Source organism: Balaenoptera physalus (genome assembly GCF_965194825.1).
Source record: "Balaenoptera physalus genome assembly, chromosome: 7".
NCBI lineage: Eukaryota > Metazoa > Chordata > Mammalia > Artiodactyla > Balaenopteridae > Balaenoptera > Balaenoptera physalus.
In genome coordinates this window covers 6543202-6561378 of record NC_138886.1, presented here as the reverse complement: position 1 = coordinate 6561378, position 18177 = coordinate 6543202, and the positions used below count along the sequence as shown (strand labels likewise).

General features: G+C 53.1%; 1 protein-coding gene across 1 annotated transcript; it reads right to left on the bottom strand.

Annotated features, from left to right (window-relative positions):
- Positions 1-6050: 6050 nt before the first annotated feature.
- On the bottom strand, positions 6051-17948 carry PTGES (prostaglandin E synthase). The gene is made up of 3 exons (XM_082468261.1): positions 17676-17948; positions 14253-14335; positions 6051-6625 (listed from the first exon to the last, which is right to left on the bottom strand). Exons 1-3 carry the CDS (start codon positions 17802-17804, stop codon positions 6376-6378), a joined length of 462 nt encoding a protein of 153 aa, XP_082324387.1. The 5' UTR covers positions 17805-17948; the 3' UTR covers positions 6051-6375.
- Between the last annotated feature and the right edge of the window lie 229 nt (positions 17949-18177).

Below are 18177 nucleotides of genomic sequence, written 5' to 3'. Positions count from 1 at the left end.
GCAGCTTGCAGAATCTTAGTTCCCTGACCAGGAAACAAGGGATGGAACCCATGCCCCCTGCTGTGGAAGCACAGAGTCCTAACCACTGGACCACCAGGGAATTCCCTGGGTGTTGTTTTCAGCTGCTACGTTTGTGGCAACTTGTTACCCAGTGTAGAAAACCAATGCAGATGGAGATGGAGCTTGGAAGTCCTCCTGAGTTTGGCCTCCCTCTGCCCACAGCACACCCAAAGAACCCCCGGACCCACGACAGAGGAGACTTGACGCCTCTGCTCAAATTATCTGCCATCTTATCACTTTCCAGGCCATTCTGCATAAGCCGACAGATTAATTGCCCTAAAACACAGCTTTGGGACTTCCATGGTGGCGCAGTGGTTAAGAATCTGCCTGTCAATGCAGGGGACACAGGTTCGAGCCCTGGTCTGGGAAGATCCCACACGCCGCGGAGCAACTAAGCCAGTGTGCCACAACTACTGAGCCTGTGCTCTAGAGCCCGTGAGCCACAACTACTGAGCCTCTGTGCCACAGCTACTGAAGCCCATGTGCCTAGAGCCCGTGCTGTGCAACAAGAAAAGCCACTGCAATGAGAAGCCCGTGCACCGCAATGAAGAGCAGTCCCCTCTCGCCACAACTAGAGAAAGCCCGTGCGCAGCAACGAAGACCCAAGGCAGCCAAAAATAAAAATAAATAAAAAAACAAACAAAAAACACAGCCTTGATCATGTCCCTCTCCTGCCTAAAGCCTTCTGGGGCTCCCCAAGGCCCTCCCAACAAAGTACCATCACCCAGGCCAGGTGTTTGAGGTCCCAGCATCCAGCCCTGCTCTCCTTAAACCCGCCTTGTCCCCTACTCCAGATAATTCAGACAATCCTGACAACTCAGTCCCCTCCTCCTACTGTCCCCCTGCAGCAACATCCTGCCCACCCAGCCCCGCTCTGCCAGTGAAAATGTATTCCCCAGAGGGTTACAATGTAGTGTCAGCTTTTTTTAAAAAGCAAGTTAAATTCTAGACAGAAAATGCATTGGCATGTCTGGGGAGATGTGTGTCGTTTGAAAAAGAATAATTCAATGTTGTAATTTTATATTTGGAAAATGAAAAGAAAAACCCGATTATTTTCATAATTCAAACTTTAAAAAGTGAAGCTACTCAACATGTTCTTGGCGGGCACAGATACCAAGAGAAGCGACCACTGTCTCATGGGTGGCCACACGGCAGGATCTCCAGGGAGGAGAGGTAATATATAAAATATAAATATTATATATTTAATATGCATAGATATATACATATTATGTATATTGCATATAATTTGTATGTGTATTTAATATGCATAGTTTAAAAATCTGGAAAGTCATAAACCATAGCGTGAACAGTTGTTTTCTCAGGAACGTGGGATTGTGGGTGGTCTCTATTCTTTATATACACACTTGTAAATTTCCCTACTTGGGTTCTAAAATTTGACAAAACTTTTTAGAACTCTATCCAAATTGGAACCATCTTTTTGGAGAACAGTATATACCACAAGTCTTAAAAACAGGCATGCCTCTTGGCCCAGTAATTTTACTTCTAGTAACGTACCTGAAAATAATAGATCTGCACTGAGATTTATGTACAAAGGTGCCCATGAAAGCATTGTTTATGCTGATGCAGCCCGGAAAATTAATTATCCAACAATAAGGGCAGATTAAATAAATGATGAGGGTATCCGGGATGATGGAGTGCCAGGGAGCTGTTAAAATTCATGATATTGACCATCGAAAGCCCTGGGAGGAAGTGCAGATGTATTGTTAGGGAAAATCTCAAGTGATGATAAAAAGGCCGGGCTGTGAGACTCTGAGCACAGATGCCACCCACGTCTGTGACACACCAACGACATCTCCCCCAAGCCAAAAACCCTCGATCCATATTTTTTGTTGTGGAATTCCATCCTGGATAGAAACAGTTCGGAATCCCTATCTCTACACTATGTGTACACACACACACACACACACACACACACATTCATTTTACACATCATTCATTCACTTAATAGAAACGCCTTAGAAGCCAGATGCTCTTCCAAGACCTGGGGACACAGGCACGGCAAGGAATAACACAGACCCAAATCCCCGTCCCCCTGGAGTGCACATTCTAGAGGGAGAGATGGACAATGAAGAAGGTGGCAGGAAGATGGTGCGGGAAGATGGCGCGGGGCCTTGCCAGCCTCCTCTGGGTAGGGGGAAGCCACCGGAGGACTGGCACACAGAAGTCTCTGGCCCTGGGTGGGGAGTGGACGGTGGGGGCCAAGGGTGGATGGTGGACGCAGGTATCCAGTTGGGAGCTGTTGCAGTGACCCGGAGCGTGACCAGGGCAACAACTGCGTGGTGAGAACACAGGAAGTTTTTATTTTCTTCTTTGAGCTTTTCTGTAGTTTCTAAACCTTTGATAGTGACCATTACTTGTGAGTACCTGTAATTAACAGTTTAAAATCTCATCGACCTTTCCGCTTCCAACTCAAAGGGTGCCTCTCCAGGGAATCCTGCCTGGATTCCCAGCCACCCGGACAGACGCCCCTCTCCTGTGACTGCCCAAGACCCAGCCCACCTGGAATAAGAAGGGGTCCGTCTTTCCGCCCTAGCCAGCCTGGAAGCCCATTCCTGAGGCCAGTGGCCTCCCAGGGACACACACAGAAACCCCAGGAGCCCTTAATTCTGTGGGAATTAAGGGGGTCCCCAGATTCTGTCCCTGCCTCCAGGACTGAAAACCAGGCTCCTTTGTCCTCTCATCTTTGCCTCTTCCTCCAAGTCTGTCGCGTACCAGGGAGGCTCTTGGAAGCCTGGAGCCAAGGAATCCACTAAACGAGGGAGCCCCAGTGGTTCCCCAGAGGGGCCCTCCCAGGAGACGGGAGAGCCCAGGTGGGTAGGGCACACCAGCCATCACCTGTCTTGGGCGTCCTCCTTAGAAGTGTGTGTACTCAGGACTTCCCTGGTGGCGCAGTGGTTAAGAATCCGCCTGCCAATGCAGTGGACAGGGGTTCAAGCCCTGATCCGGGAAGATCCCACATGCTGCGGAGCAAGTAAGCCCGTGCACCACAACTACTGAGCTTGCGCTCTAGAGCCCGCTAACCACAACTACTGAGCCCACGTGCCACAACTACTGAGGCCCAGGTGCCTAGAGCCCGTGCTCTGCAATAAGAGAAGCCACCGCAATGAGAAGCCAGCACACAACAACAAAGAATAGCTCCCACACTCCGCAACTAGAGAAAGCCCACCGCAGCAACGAAGACCCAACGCAGCCATAAATAAATAAAATTTATTTAAAAAAAGAAGTGTGTATACTCGGGTAGGGGTGAAAGGTTCTATAGCATTAGACCAAATTGGCAACATTTTGAGGAGAGGGCCCCTAACTCGCAGACCAGGGCCCTGACCCTGGGGTCTGCGTGACACCTCAGGCTGGCTCTGGGCTTTCCTGCTCACTCAGAGCCCAGGAGAAGATGCCCCCAGCCACCAGGCCCCAGTCAGGGGCAGCTCCGGTTTCCCAGGCCTGGGCTGGGCCCCAAAGTCCTTGCCTGCCCCCAGGGCTGTGGTTCCGGGGCCCCAGGCTGCTGCTCAGCACTGCCCTGCCCCCCAGCACTGCCCACACTTCGCACCACCCCCAGCCCAGGGTCAGGAGGAGGCAGCCCAAGAGGGGGCCCGCATCTGGATGGGGTGCGATCCAGGCGAAGTCAGAGGAATTCACTGGTGCCTGAGGTCAACTCACTGGTGCCCAGGATGGCCTGGGGCGGGTGGGGGTGGGGCTTCCGGCCAGGCCAGCCCACCGGCATCGTCTCACCTGCTGTGCTCACTTTGCCGCTGCCCGGGAAAGGGGCGCTGGCTTTCTTGGGCCTGGGTGTTCAGCCACAGGGGCAGCTGCTCCGGGAAGCCGCCCCAGCCCTTCCCCATCCTGGAGGGTTCCAGGTCTACCCTGGCAACATCGCCCGGCTCCTGCCGGCTGCGCCTGCCTCTCCCCGGCCCCTCCAGAACCTGGCGGGGCGGCTGGGCACTGTCCGTGTCAGTTGGGGAACAAGAGCCACTGCCCAGCTGTCAACCTCACCATGCTGCCCTCCACGTGGCCTTCTCGGAAATCCTCTTAGGACACAGACTCAGGTCACTAATCCCTTGCCCACTGGTCCTCACCCTGGCTCTGAACCCACCCGACAAGACCCCAAGGCCTTGAATGAGCCCCTTTCCGCCCACCCCCCTTCCCCCACCCTCTCCCACACGCCCCCCTCCACTTCCCAGGCACAAGACCCCAGGGGGCTGAGCTCTGCTCGTCCTTCCTCAGCTTGATTGGACACCCCCCGAAACCAGTGTGACTTACCCCCATGGCAGGCGAGCTGTCACCTCCCCTAGGAAGCCCTCCCCAGCAGGGGTTAGAGGCCCTCGCTGTGCTCCCACTGCCCGCCCCCCCATTAGGGCACTGAGCACTTGGAGTTGCCACTGTCTGATGTCCTGCCGTCCCCCCACCCTGTTGCGGCTCAGTGTCTGAGGGGTCCCGGGGGACGGGGCAGGGAGTGAATGATGGGCCAGTGCACAAGGGGCTGCTGTCTCTGCAGTTCCGAGGAGCTGCCCCCTCCCTCGGTCCCAGGGTCACATGGTCCCTGTGGGTATCGGATGCCCTCCTCACCCGGGTCTGAGCTGGGCCCTTTGCCCTCTCAGTCCCTCTTTCCCCAGAAGGGAAAATATTAAAATACAAGCACACATACTGGGTCTGCTCCTCTTTTACCACATCCCAGCTCAGGCATGTTGGGCAAGTTACAGCTCCTTTCTGAGCCTTACTTTCCTCATCAAAAAGCAGAAATACCTCCTTCCTGGGATGGAGGATCAAGTGGAAAAAAAATTGTAAACACCATGCTCAGCCGATGCTTAGCAAACAGCGGGCACTGAGTACAGGGACGTGTGCTTTCTGTTTCCAGATGTGTAGCTGCAGCCCCAGAACAGAGTCTCATCTCACCACCAGGGAGCAATGTTACCCATCCCACCTCCTAGCACAGCCGGGCAGGGGGGCCGACTCGGATTTCGAGTGAAGCCTGGGGAACCCTGGGTCCCCAGTGAGGCCCCCACTAGGCAGATCCATCAGTCCGCGGGGGCAGAAGCTCAGGGGCTGCAGGGCTGTGAGAGGAGGCCATGCCCAGGTGTGACGGGGGCTTCCCTAGATCCTGGAGGAAAGGGGCAGCGCTGGGGAGGGGGTTTGGGGAAAGGCAGGACTGCACAATGGTTAGAGCAGTTTTGTGGAGCCAGACAGGCGGGGTTCAGAGCTGATCCCACGCTGCAGGGATTCCACCTTGAGCCTCGGTTTCCTCATCTGTAAAAATGGGGTTGACTGACCATCTTACTGGCCCTCGGCAGGAGGTGGGAGGGTGTCTCCCAGCAGCCTGCTTGCTTTCTGCATGATTCAGCGCCCTCGTCTGGGTGGGTTTGTGTGTTTGCCAGAGACTGTGTCTTGTCAGTTTCTCCCCAGACACAGACCCGCAAAAGTGTCTGGCGAGCCGGATCCCCAGCCAGCCTGGGCGGTGGTGGATGCCAGGATCCAGCAGCCAAGGGGCCAAGCTGGTCAGACACTCCATTAATGACTAAAGCCACACACTCTTAGAGCAGGAGTCCAGGAGAGACACATGATTCCCCGCAGGGGTGCACATTTGTGGTTTTCAAGCCTCGCAAATACCGATGGAGTCAAAATTTCCTTTTAGCAGTTGGTCCTTCAAAGCCCATTGTCCTTGAATGACAGCCCTTCGGAGCAACTAAAGCCTCGGGAAGAGAAGGCCGACCTTACTGTGGGCCCTTCCCATCGGCACCTGTGCCAAAGAGAGAAGGATCCAGCAAAGGAATGTGGCACAGGGAAGTGTCAGCAGGGCGCAGAGGAGCACAACCCTCCCCCACCGTGAGAGAAACTCCCACCCTGCCGGTCCTGGGCCCTCCCCTAGAGGGAACTGGCAGTGGGCCCCAGGCCCGGCCATTGCTGAGACTCACAGGAACTTTCTAAAAATGCAGATGCCCAGGCTCCCCTCTAGACCAGCTAAATCAGAATCTCTGGGGTGGAGGTGAGAAGTCCTTATTTATTACAGCCCTGGATTCAGAGGGTCGTTAGGTTCAGAAACCTGAACTGAGTCTCTGCTCGCCCTTCCCCGATTTGGGGAGGAAGAGGGAGGGATATTTTTCATGCTCTGTTCTTTAAGTGGAAGGATTTTCTATCAGTCGTGACAACCGGTCTCTAAACAGTTCCAATCGGTGGCTTCACCCAGGAATCCAGCTGGTTGCCAGGAAACCAGGCCCCGGGGCCTATCACAATCTCAGACGGGCACCTGGTCTCCCGGTGGCTCGTGGCCAGGGGTCTGGCGGCCGAGGAGGTGTCAGCGGCTGGTCACAGGTGGCGAGCTGCTTCCCAGACAATCTGCAGGGCCATGGAGGCGCAGGGGAGCTGGGCCAGGGTGTAGGCCAGAGAGCGGGTGGGCGCACGCAGCCTCCCCAGGTAGGCCACGGTGTGCACCATGCGGCCCAGGAAGACGACCAGGAAGTGCATCCAGGCAACGAAGGGATCAGGCCCCAAGAAGGAGTAGACGAAGCCCAGGAACAGGAAGGGGTAGATGGTCTCCATGTCATTCCGGTGGGCTCTGGGAAGGCAAGGGGGTGCGGTCAGCCAGGAGTCAGCTTTGAGAATGTCCTGGAAGCTGAGACCCTCCGCCCCGAAAGGCCCCAAACCCCTGGGGACCATCTCGGGGGTGCCAGACTCACGTCCATCATGGCCAAGACAAGGAGATACCCCAGAGGCAGGGGCGACGCTGACTCCAAGCTTGTGCCTGTGAGCAGCTCAGAAAGTGAAGCCCTGTTAGCAGACCGGGAGCCACAAAGGGCTGCTGGTTGGTTTTCTTACCAACCCCAGGGCTCGCCAAGACGCAGCCCCCGCCATGGTCTCCCCTATCTTCCCCTCTGGCCTTGGACACCAGGCAGGAAAAGTGGGGCTCAGTGGGGTTGAGTGAGAGCTGGGGTGGAGCCTAGGTCTGCCTCCAGCCCCTGCTCTTTTATTTATTTTTCTAAATTTTGCCCATGCCGCACGGCTTGCGGGATCTCAGTTCCCTGACCAGGAATTGAACCCCGGCCACAGTAGTGAAAGCGCCAAACCCTAACCACTAGACCACCAGGAAACTCCCCAGCCCGTGCTCTTTACCACTAAGGGAGGGCTTTTCTGAGGCCGTCCTCCTTCCAAATGCAGGTTCCTGGGCCCTCCCCAGCGGGATGGGCTAAGAACATGCATCTGAAATCCACGCCTGGCTCTGTCTTATTCTGCCCCTAACTCTAAGCAAACCCTTCCTCCTCTCAGGGATAAGAACAACTTGCACTCACTGAGCCAGCCAATCGCTGGACAGCAGCGAAGCTCTGTTTCATCTGCGCTATCCTGCTTCTTTCTTTGTTTAAAATAATCAGGTGTGTGCGTATATGTGGTGGTGGGGGGGAGGGGCGGCTGTGTATAACCCTGCCGTAAAAAAATGACCAACAAAGAAAACTCATCCACTTCTGCTAAGAGTTGGTTCACATTTTCCATGACTCCTGCTAATGGGCAGCTTCCTCTGTGGAGGGTGGGGAGGTCAAGCCCCATAAATTAGAGACTGAGCAAATGACCAAAGCCAGAGATGGCATGTTGGAGGCGCAAATAAACAGGAATGCAGTGCCTGGGCCATGACCTCCCCCAAGGACAGGCCACATGTGTGAGGCATGGGGACGCTTCTAGAACTGAAGCCCCTTCTCCAAGCCTTCCAGCTGGAGTGCATTTCACCAACGCTGCACCAACGGGCCAAGCCCAGCCCAGCAGCAGCCCCTGTGTGGGGACCTGCCGCAGAGTCTCCCCCTTCCCTGCCACTTGCAAGGACCTCAGGCGAGGGCCAGGGTATGCGGATGCTAGGAATGGGGCAGGGCAGAGAGGAGGAGCACTCAGCAACCCAGGGCTGCAGGGGTCTCTGTGGCATGACTAGGGTGGGTGTAGTCAGGGAAGGAGACGTTGTACTGAAGCCTGAATGATGAGGGGCCATCTGTGCAGGGGAAGAACTCTCCAGGGAGAAGGATGGGCATGTGCAAAGGCCCTGAGGTGGGAATGAGCATTGCGTGTTCGAGGCTCAGAAAAGTGACCCATGTGGCGGGAGTGTGGCACATAAGAGGGAGTGAGACAGGATAAGATGGGGAGAGGGGCCTCATGAAGCAGGGTAAGGGGTCTGGAATTCAATCTGAGTGTACAAAAGCTCCCGTAAACCCAGCAGGGCCTGGATCTTAGGTCAAACTCAAGACACAGCAGTTGGTGTCTCTGTCCCCATATCCTGGAGCCAACATGAGTCTTCCTTCTCCTTTATTCCCAAAGCTTGACCTTGGGACCCAGCCCCAGGGAAAGCAAGTCTACAGCAGGGCAGGTCTCACCAGCTGGGGGAAATACTGCTGGATGCCCATGTGAGAGAAGCAGGCCCTGGCTGGATCTTGGCTACAGGGATGAAGAGGGGGAACCTGAGGACTGGGGCCATTTCAATTCCTCAATCGAGCAAGTCCCTTACCTTACTGGGGAAGAGGCAGCAACTGTTGCTCTAAACCCACCCCATGCTATGGAGATAAATCTGTGTACACCAACATCCCCTAACATGCTATGAGACAGACACCTTGGAAAACCTATTTTACGTTAAGTCAGTGTGTCCTAGAATGTGGTCTTCCTCCCACAGGTTGACTCATATGAGATGGTGCCAGCTGGGAGTATTTTTGTCATGTTGTATATTTCTCGGAAAGTTTCAGGAAAAGCGTAACTAGCACATGAAACCCATTCAATGAGACACTTCTCCTTAAAGTATGTATTTACATTCTAAGAGTGAGTCACTTTTTAGAAAGCTGTTAAGAGGATCATTGGCCAAACCCCAAAGCACAGGTGAGGGAAAGAAGTCGGGGGACACCAGGCAGAGAGGAGGAGTAAAGATGGGAGGGGCAGCCCCACCTCCAGGCTCCAGCCACTGGGACTAAAGGATTCAGAGGTCACCTTTGAGGGAGGAGAGGTGGCTGGGAGCTGAGAAAGCCCCTCAGCCCCTGGGGTGCCCAGTCCCCACCCCCAGTACATTGAAAACCGCAGTGGGGCCCCCACGAAGCCACAAGTGGTGCCGAGGACAGTCATGATGCCAAGAAAACTCATTCCTCTCCTCCCCCCCATCCCTACCCCAGGATCTGAATCGAGAGACATGGAGGGAGTCACGTACCAGAGAGATGCTTGGGCAAAATGTGTCATTCCACTAACAACCAGTTTTTTTAAGGTAAAAGCTACTCAGAGCAAATTCCCGCTAGACTGGACTTGCATGGCTTCCTGCAGCATTAGGCCTGCCTCTCCCGTCAACAGACACTGCAACACCGGCTGCATTTTACTGCATCAGGTGACAGGAGTGCGGAGAGAGCCCTACGGTTCCCCCCAGGCCTCCTGGGCAGGGACAGCTGCTGGCTAGCTCTCTCCTCTTCCCTCACCAGGCTCTCCATCTGCACAGGTGATTTCCTTGAATTCAGGTTTGAGATGAGGTGAAGCCTGCTTAGTTTTGAAGGCAGGTTATAAAATAGAGTTAAACTGTGTTCTTGAAAGGAGAGCAGAGCCCATATCAGATGGCCTGGGCTCAATGGCAGCTTAGCCGTCACGAGCGATGTAGCCTTGGCAAACCTGCTTCTTCCTCTATAGATGCTAGTGCCGCCCTTGGAAGCCTACTGGGAGGCAGAGTGGGTTGGTTCCTATAAAGTGCTTAGAACACTGCCTGGCACTGAGTAGCTTTGCCCCAATTTAGCTGCCATCTTCTTTGTCGTCGTCACCATCACCACCAGCCCTGTCCTGGACATGATTGTTAAAGCTAATTTCAGCTCTTGGTTTTGCCAGACTCCCAGCACCCTCAAACGCCCAGGCCAAATTAATAAACATTTTATGGTGCGAGGCTAGCAGCCTCGCACCTCCCCAAGGTTGCTCGTTAGACCCCTGGCCTCGGGCAAGTCTCTGTCTCTGGACCTCTGTTCACCATCCACAAAATAATGTGTTTGGATGGGGTCTTAAAGGACTTCTAGGGCTGAGATTTTGTGACTCCATCTCCTGACAAACCAGTTCACTCAGATTAAGTCTCCACACCACACTCCAAATGATCAGAAATATCCCAAAGTTTGGGTCAAGTGTTTGTCTTCCTTCCTTAGGACCACTCAGAGACACACACCCCCGCCGGCCCCACTGAAGTTGCATTCACATAAACTCAGAATGTGGCCCAAACATACATTGCCGGGAGACTTCGATAGGTATCACTAAAAGGACGTGCCTGGGTTTCATCATTTTCCTTGAAACCTGGTTCCTGACCTCTCCCAGAGCTGGGCTCACATTTGGGCTCCAGCCTGTGCTAATCTGCAAGGCAGATCTGTGCTCCAAGAACCGAGACCAAAGTGCTTTCCTGTTTGTGCAGAAGGCGGCCCTGGTTGCACTAAAACCTCTAGTCTAATATTTAACTCACTTTTGCTTCCAGGGCATCTCCTGTCAGGTTCTAGCCAGTTCTCCGGTAGCGGATGGCAGGATGTGTGATTCTCTGCACCCTCCAGGTTCCATGATGTTATGTAAAGTCAGGAGGAGCCCTGGGGCCCCAGGAACCCCCAGGTCTGGCATAGTAAGCCCCAGTAAATAACAGTACATGGAAGGTCACCAATAACACTCACCGAATGAATATAAGACATTATTAGCTAAGAGGTGCTCAAAAAGTGCTGAATTGGGCACTATTTACGAGAGCCAGGTCATGGAAGCAACCTAAATGCCCATCGACAGATGAATGGATAAAGAAGATGTGGTAAATATATACAATGGAATCTTACTCAGCCATAAAAAGGAACGAAATTGGGTCATTTGTAGAGATGTGGATGGATCTAGAGACTGTCATACAGAGTGAAGTAAGTCAGAAAGAGAAAAACAAACATCGTATATTAACGCATATATGTGGAACCTAGAAAAATGGTACAGATGAACCGGTCGGCAGGGCAGAAATAGAGACACAGATGTAGAGAACAAACGTATGGACACCAAGGGGGGAAAGCGGCAGGGGTCGGTGGTGGTGGTGGGATGAATTGGGAGATTGAGATTGACATATATACACTAATATGTATAAAATGGATAACTAATAAGAACCTGCTGTATAAAAAATAAATAAAATAAAATTCAGGGACTTCCCTGGTGGCACAGTGGTTAAGAATCCACCCGCCAATGCAGGGGACATGGGTTCGAGCCCTGGTCTGGGAAGATCCCACATGCTGTGGAGCAACTAAGCCCGTGTGCGGTAACTACTGAGCCTGCGCGCTGTAACTACTGAGCCCGTGCGCCTAGAGCCCATGCTCTGCAACAAGAGAAGCCACCGCAATGAGAAGCCCACACACCGCAACGAAGTGTAGTCCCCGCTCATTGCAACTAGAGAAAGCCCGCACGCAGCAACGAGGACCCAATACAGCCAAAAAAAATAATGATAATAAATAAATAAATAAATTAATTAATTAAAAAAATAAAAGATAAGTGTTGAATTGGGGAATTCCCTGATGGTCCAGTGGTTAAGACTGGGGTGTTTTCACTGCTGGGGGGGCCCAGGTTTGATCCCTGGTTGGGGAACTAAGATCCCACAAGTTACGTGGTACAGTCAAAAAAAAAAAAAAAGTGCTGAATTGAATTTCAGCTATTTGAGTATCAGCACTGTAGACGATGTGTCCTCTTGTTCAGAAATGAAAATTGTATTGGGTGGGTGGAGACATCGCGGCACCACACGGGTGTGCGGTCTCTCCCTGGCATGGCTGCAGCCAATAAAAATAAAGCGTTCATGACCCTATGTAACCACCCCTGTGCCACAGGTAACACAAGTTTTGCTACACAGACCTGTCACCCCTTGGGAGAAGCCAAACACTCCTCGGGGTGGCTGCTCTGAGCTGGCTTGGCAACCGGCTGCCCCTGCTACTCATCACATCCTTCTCCACCGCCCAGGAGAGTCATGCCAACCAGATGGCATGAGGGTCACCAGTATGGATTCATGCATGGGTGAGGCTTTTGTTCACCAAAGTACAGCGAGTGCTTAGCACAGCAGCTAGCACATAGTCAGTGCTCGTTAAATGTTGAATGAACGGATAGATGGATGGATGGATGGACCTTGTATGAAGGACTATATACTGTAGTTACATTAGAAAGGATGAAATAGCAATGAATTTCACTTTCTACATTACACATTTCTGTAATTTTTAAAAACCACAAGTACATGTTATTTTCAATGGCCAAGAAAAATAAAAGAATCGCTATTATTTATACTACTTGGTCCCACCCATTTCTGCCTGTGATTCATGGGAATGTGTCAAGAACTAGGTGAGGGCTTGTGTCTGTCTCACTCCTGTCCAGCTACCCATCCTTCCCACACCCATCCCACTCCTGCTGACAACCCCCATCCCCTGGGAGTGCCTCCTCCTGGTTCTCCAGCCCATTGGTGTAAAACAGCAGAGAGGAAACTGCCAAAATACCCACCACTGAGACTGGCTACGTGAAATTAACATTTAGTCTCTGATGGAATTTTACACAGCCTTTTATTTATTGATTTTTTTAAAAAATTTTATTTATTTATTTATTTATTTTTGGCTGTGTTGGGTCTTCGTTTCTGTGCGAGGGCTTTCTCCAGTTGTGGCAAGCGGGGGCCACTCTTCATCGCGGTGCGCGGGCCTCTCACTATCGTGGCCTCTCTTGTTGCGGAGCACAGGCTCCAGGCGCGCAGGCTCAGTAGTTGTGGCTCACGGGCCTAGTTGCTCCGTGGCCTGTGGGATCTTCCCAGACCAGGGCTCAAACCCATGTCCCCTGCATTAGCAGGCAGATTCTCAACCACTGCGCCACCAGGGAAGCCCTATTTATTGATTGATTGATTGAACCTGGGCCACGTCAGTGAAAGTGCCAACCACTGCACCACCAGGGAACTCCCTCTGCATCCCTTTTTAAGAATCACTTTTCGAGTAGTATTTACTGACATGGAAAGTGCTCATGAAATAATTAACTGAAAAAAAATCAGAACACCCAGTTGGGTGTACAATGCACACCTAATGTTATGAAAAATATTTAGACAGATGACAAAGAGCAGATAGATGAACATGTTAACAGTGACTAGAATTGTGAGTGGTTTTCCCTTTTTTCCTCTATGTATTTTCAATATTAACCAAATTGTTTGCAATGAATAGTTCCGAGTTTTATAATAAGAAAAATTGCTTTTGATTGACTGGGGGATGCTAAGCATATGAAAAAATGTTCAACTTCACTCAGAAATGCAAAGTAGGGAATTCCCTGGACAGTCCAGTGGTTTGGACTCCATGCTCTCACTGCTGAGGGCCTGAGTTCGATCCCTGGTCAGGGAACTAAAATCCCATAAGCTGCACAGCACAGCCAAAAAAAAAAAAAAAAAGAAATGCAAAGTAAAACTGAAATGTGATGTACATTTTCACCCATCATGTTGGCAAGGATCCATCCAAAAGTGGATACAGAGTTGGCAGGGTCGGAGACATATCTCACACACCAGCTGTGGGACTAGATTTGTGTACCATTTGACAGTATTTCTTACCATTTGATTGCAACCTGCAGTTTTGCTCACACTGACGCACAAAGGAAAATGAAAGAAGTTTTGATGCACTCTGTTCATAACACAGAAAGACTTAGAACAGCCTAAATGCCATCGGAGGGTAAGTGGTTAGATCAGCTACAGACCATCTATTTAATAGAGAAATGGTGTAAATACTACAGTGCCGATGTAATAAACGAGGCCCCTTAATGGGCTGATATGAAACAATTTCTGTTATGTGAAAAAAGGACAGTATAAATCAGTGGGTAAAGCGTGATCCTTTGGGGGTAAAAAGGAAAAAGCATAGCACGTGTGTTGTAAATGCAGGAAAAGTGTCTCGGACAAGATGCATAAGACATTGGTAACAGCACTGGCCCCTGGTGAGCAGATCTAGGCAGGACCTGCAGGTCAGAGGCGGGAGAGAGACTGAAATTGCACTGAGTATCCTTTTCTAACTTTGTCATCCTGAGCCACGAGCACATATTACTTTTCCACGAGTAACCAGAAATTAAATTAATGAATAAATGAAAACAGTCTAAGAGGATCTGGAAGGCAGAAGACCTAGGCCCCCTGGGCATCCTCTAAGCCCCCGTGTTCAGAAGACGGCCTGAAAGGACAGGCCGTGATCAGGCTGAGGGCCAGTGGTACTTGCCTGAGACAACGTTCCACATCCGGGTCACTCCGGCAATACTGGAGGCCTCCGTGTCTCTGAGCATCCTCAGGGTTGGCAAAAGCCTGGAATACATCAGCTGAGAATTACTGTTCATGAGGTGGACGGCCCAGTCGACTAGGTCCGCGGCGATGTAGGCACATATGTGTCCATTCACCAGCATCCATGAACTCTTACTGTGTGCGAAGTGCCGGGGACTCACCGTGAACAAGACTGCTATGGACTAAATGTTTGCGTCCCTGCAAATTTCCTATGTTGAGGCCTAACCCCCAGTGTGATGCCTTTAAGGAGGCAGGTAGGTCATAAGGGTGGAGCTCTCTTGAATGAGATTAGCACTCTTATAAGAGACCCCAGAGAGCTGCCTCGCCCCTTTGCCATGTGAGGACACAGCAAGAAGATAGCCATCTATGGACCAGAAAGTAGGCCCTCATCAGACACCACATCTGCCGGTTCCTTGACCTTGGACTTCCCAGCTTCCAGAACTGTGAGAAATAAATTTTTGTTGCTGATAAGCCACCCAGTCTCTGGCATTTTGTTATATAGCAGCAGCCTGAAAAGACTAAGAAAAAGGCCCTCCTATCTCTGCTCTTGCAAAGCTCACAGTGTAATGAGGGAATTGCCAATGAACCAGGGAAGACCAGGTGGTGAGTGTTAAGAAACAGAAGACTGGGTTTGCTTTGAGAATGTTCACAGGAGACCCAACCAAGGCTGGGGATCAGAGAAGGCTTCTCTGAGGCAGTGACAGTAAAGCTGAGGCTTGAAGGATGCATCAACATTAACCAGAAGAAGGGAGGGTTATAGGAATAGCACACGGAACAGCATGTGCAAAGGCCCTGGGGTCAGAAGAAGAGCATGTATAAAGAATGAAAAACCAGCATGGCTGGAGCATAGACAGCAAGGGACAGAGTTCCAAGATAAAGTTGCAGGGGTCAGCAGGGGTCCTGGAGGCAGGACCCTAAGAATTTAAACTTTGAGCTAAGAGCAATGAGAGGGTCTTGACAGGTCCCGGTGAGAAACTCAGCTCCACACCGACAAACTGCAGGTTTCTGAACTTCCCTGGGTCTCAGCTTCCTCATCTGTGAATTCCAGATCAAAGGTGCATCTACCACACGAAGAGCAAGGGAGAGAAGTGGAGACGCCCCAGCACAGCGCCAGGAGGGCGCTCGCTCGGTGAATTGTCAGTGCAGAACAGGGACTTGAGGTCACACTCAGGTCATTGAGGGTCACACCCGTGGCTCTTGCTCCACTGTTCCCTGCGGGCATCCAGCCAGCCAGTCCCACCAACCCCACAGCAAACCTGAATCTCTGAGGCACGTTTTCTAAATTGCAGATCCTGCTGCTTCTGATTCATGAGCCCTTGAGATATCTGTCCCCAAGCGCTGGAGTTTTTTTTTGTCCTGCCTGGTGGGTCTGCCCCTGCTTCAGCCCAGAGGTGAATGCAACGCCTGTCACGATCAGGATTCCCCAACGCCCAGAATTCTTCTTTGCTGGCCCTTAAGTCATGGAATCACCAATTCTGATGGCCCTGCAGAGCCCGTGGGCCTGTGACACCTTTCACAGGGGCTCGGCATTCAGTGGGCAGCCGTCTTGGGTGGCCACAGTCCATGGGCTTGCTCACCCCTGAAGACAGCACGAATACAAGTTGGCCTGGCCAGGAGCCAGCGGCAGTGCAGACGGGATAAAGCCCCAGCGTCAGAAGCATAAGCACTGCCTCTAGCTGGGGCCAGGGTCAGGCCTCGGGATGCACTCCCACAAAGAGATCTATGGCCTGTCATGTTAATTCCAATTGTTAATAAGTAATGAAGACTAACACTGGTGGGGCATTTGCTCCGTGCCAGGCGCTGTAGTCTCCTGGCACTGCTGTGACCATCCTCAGTTTACAAACGAGGCTCTCAGACTGGCCCACGGTCCCAAGGCTAATGGGTGAAGGAGGCAGAGCCTGGCATCCATCACCTTCCCACGGTGTGGCTCCCCCAGCTCCTCCCTGACTGACTGAATGAGAGGGAAATTTGTAGTGTAGGGAGAACCTGAGACAGCCCAAGGGGAGGTTTCCTTCTGCCACTCCCTCCTGACCCGGCAGACAGGCACCCCAACAGGTTTGCCTCTTCCTTCCCTAACTCACATTAAAAGAAACACTCTGGGCCCTGCACGGCCCTGGTGAGAACACCATCCCCGCCATGGCAGGGTGTGGGCTCCGGAGCTGGGCACCTGGGTTCAAACCCTGCTGTGTGGCCTTCACAAGAGATGTCTCCTCTCTGAGTTCAGGTTCCTCAACTGGATGACAAGCTGTATACGCCCCATCCCGACTCCCACCCCCCGCCCCGGGCGGTGGTGGGGATTAAATGCTCCATGGAAGGACTCAGTGGGTGAACGGGGCTGTCCCCGCTTGGTGCCTGTATCTTGCATCCCAGGATGGGCCAGGGCAGGGAGAAGTCAGCATGATGCGTGTGCCTCTGCTTTGGGAATTCTTTCACCTGGGGAGCTGCCCTGCCTTCAGTCCTGCCCGTACCTGCTGAGTCCTGCTGCTGAGCAACTTTCCTCTCCCCAGTGTCCACCCCCCGGCATGGCACGATGTGGGAGCCGGCCTTGCCTTGCCTTGCCTTGGAACTGGACAAAGGGGCACGGTTGGAAACAACTCCTCTCTGAAATACCTGGGGGGACAATCAGCAGTACCCCTGGGCTTCTTCTCTATGTCTAACAGGACTGCTGCTGCAGTTTTCCTGGCTCTGGCTGCCCCGCGGGCTAGCGGCCGCCCTGGAACCGGTCCACCCGCCCCCCTGCTCCACCCCCCGTCCGCCCCCACCGGCCCAGATCTTGGCGTCTTTATTGCTGTTTTGGCTCCAGGACTCGGATTGGCGGATCGCTGGGGGAAATTCCTCCCCGAGAATTTCAGTGCAGCCTGGCTGAGACCTGGCCTCTGGAGGGAGGCTGCGGTGGGTTTGGGAGCGACCTTGCCGGGCGAGTTGGGAATTTCCACTTAAAGGTTTCTCTGGGCTCCTGTTCTGCCGGTTGCCACCCCACCCAAACATCAGATCTCCGGTGCGGGAAGCCGCCAGGTCGGACGGAGGCTGAATGCTGCCTCACTCCACCCTCTGGGACCTGCTTCTCTCTGAGCCGCCGGCAGAGCTCAGTGGGACTCGTGGAGTCTTGCTGTGCCGAGAACTCACCTGGTGGCACAGCAAATGGTAAATGCTCTTAAAACAGGAAAAGGAGGTGCGGGCCCCGCTGAAACCAAGGGCCGCAGAGAAGCCATCCCAAAGGGCTTGGGAGAGGCACCTGGTCCCGAGCCCGCTCGCTCAAACTCTGGCCCCGAAAACATCTGGGCCAAGGGTCCCGTCCCCAACCTTCCCGGCGGCGGGAGAAGGGAGCGCACGCGGGGCTGGGGTCCCCGAGGGCGGCACGTACCTTCTTCCGAAGCCTCACTTGGCCCGTGATGATGGCCACCACGTACATCTTGATGACCAGCAGCGCGCTGCAGAGCAGGAAGGCCGGGAGCACACGGCCGCTCATCAGCTCCAGGCCGGGGGGAGGCATCTCCGCGGTGGCGGCAGCGGCGGCAGCTCCGGGAAAGACAGCGAGCGGCTGCGAGCTCGGGCGCGTGGCTCCGTCTCCGAGTGCAGGGAGGGGCGGGGAGAGCGCGCGGGAGGCTTGTCTGCGTTCGGCACCCGCCCACCTCCCAGCAGCCGCAACTTCTGCCCCCAGATGCTGGGAGAAGCAGAGCCGGGGGGGTGGGGTCCCAATCGGGCCCCTGGCCCCGCCCCACCCTTCCCTGACAAATCCTTAAACACTTTCTAATCAGTTTCCTCAATCTGTCAAGGGGGGGGGGGGTGGTGTATGGCAGTGCCTGTCTTCAGGACGTGCAACAAAGCCAGGAGCCTGGCAGGACCTCCACAGGTGGCAGAGTCAC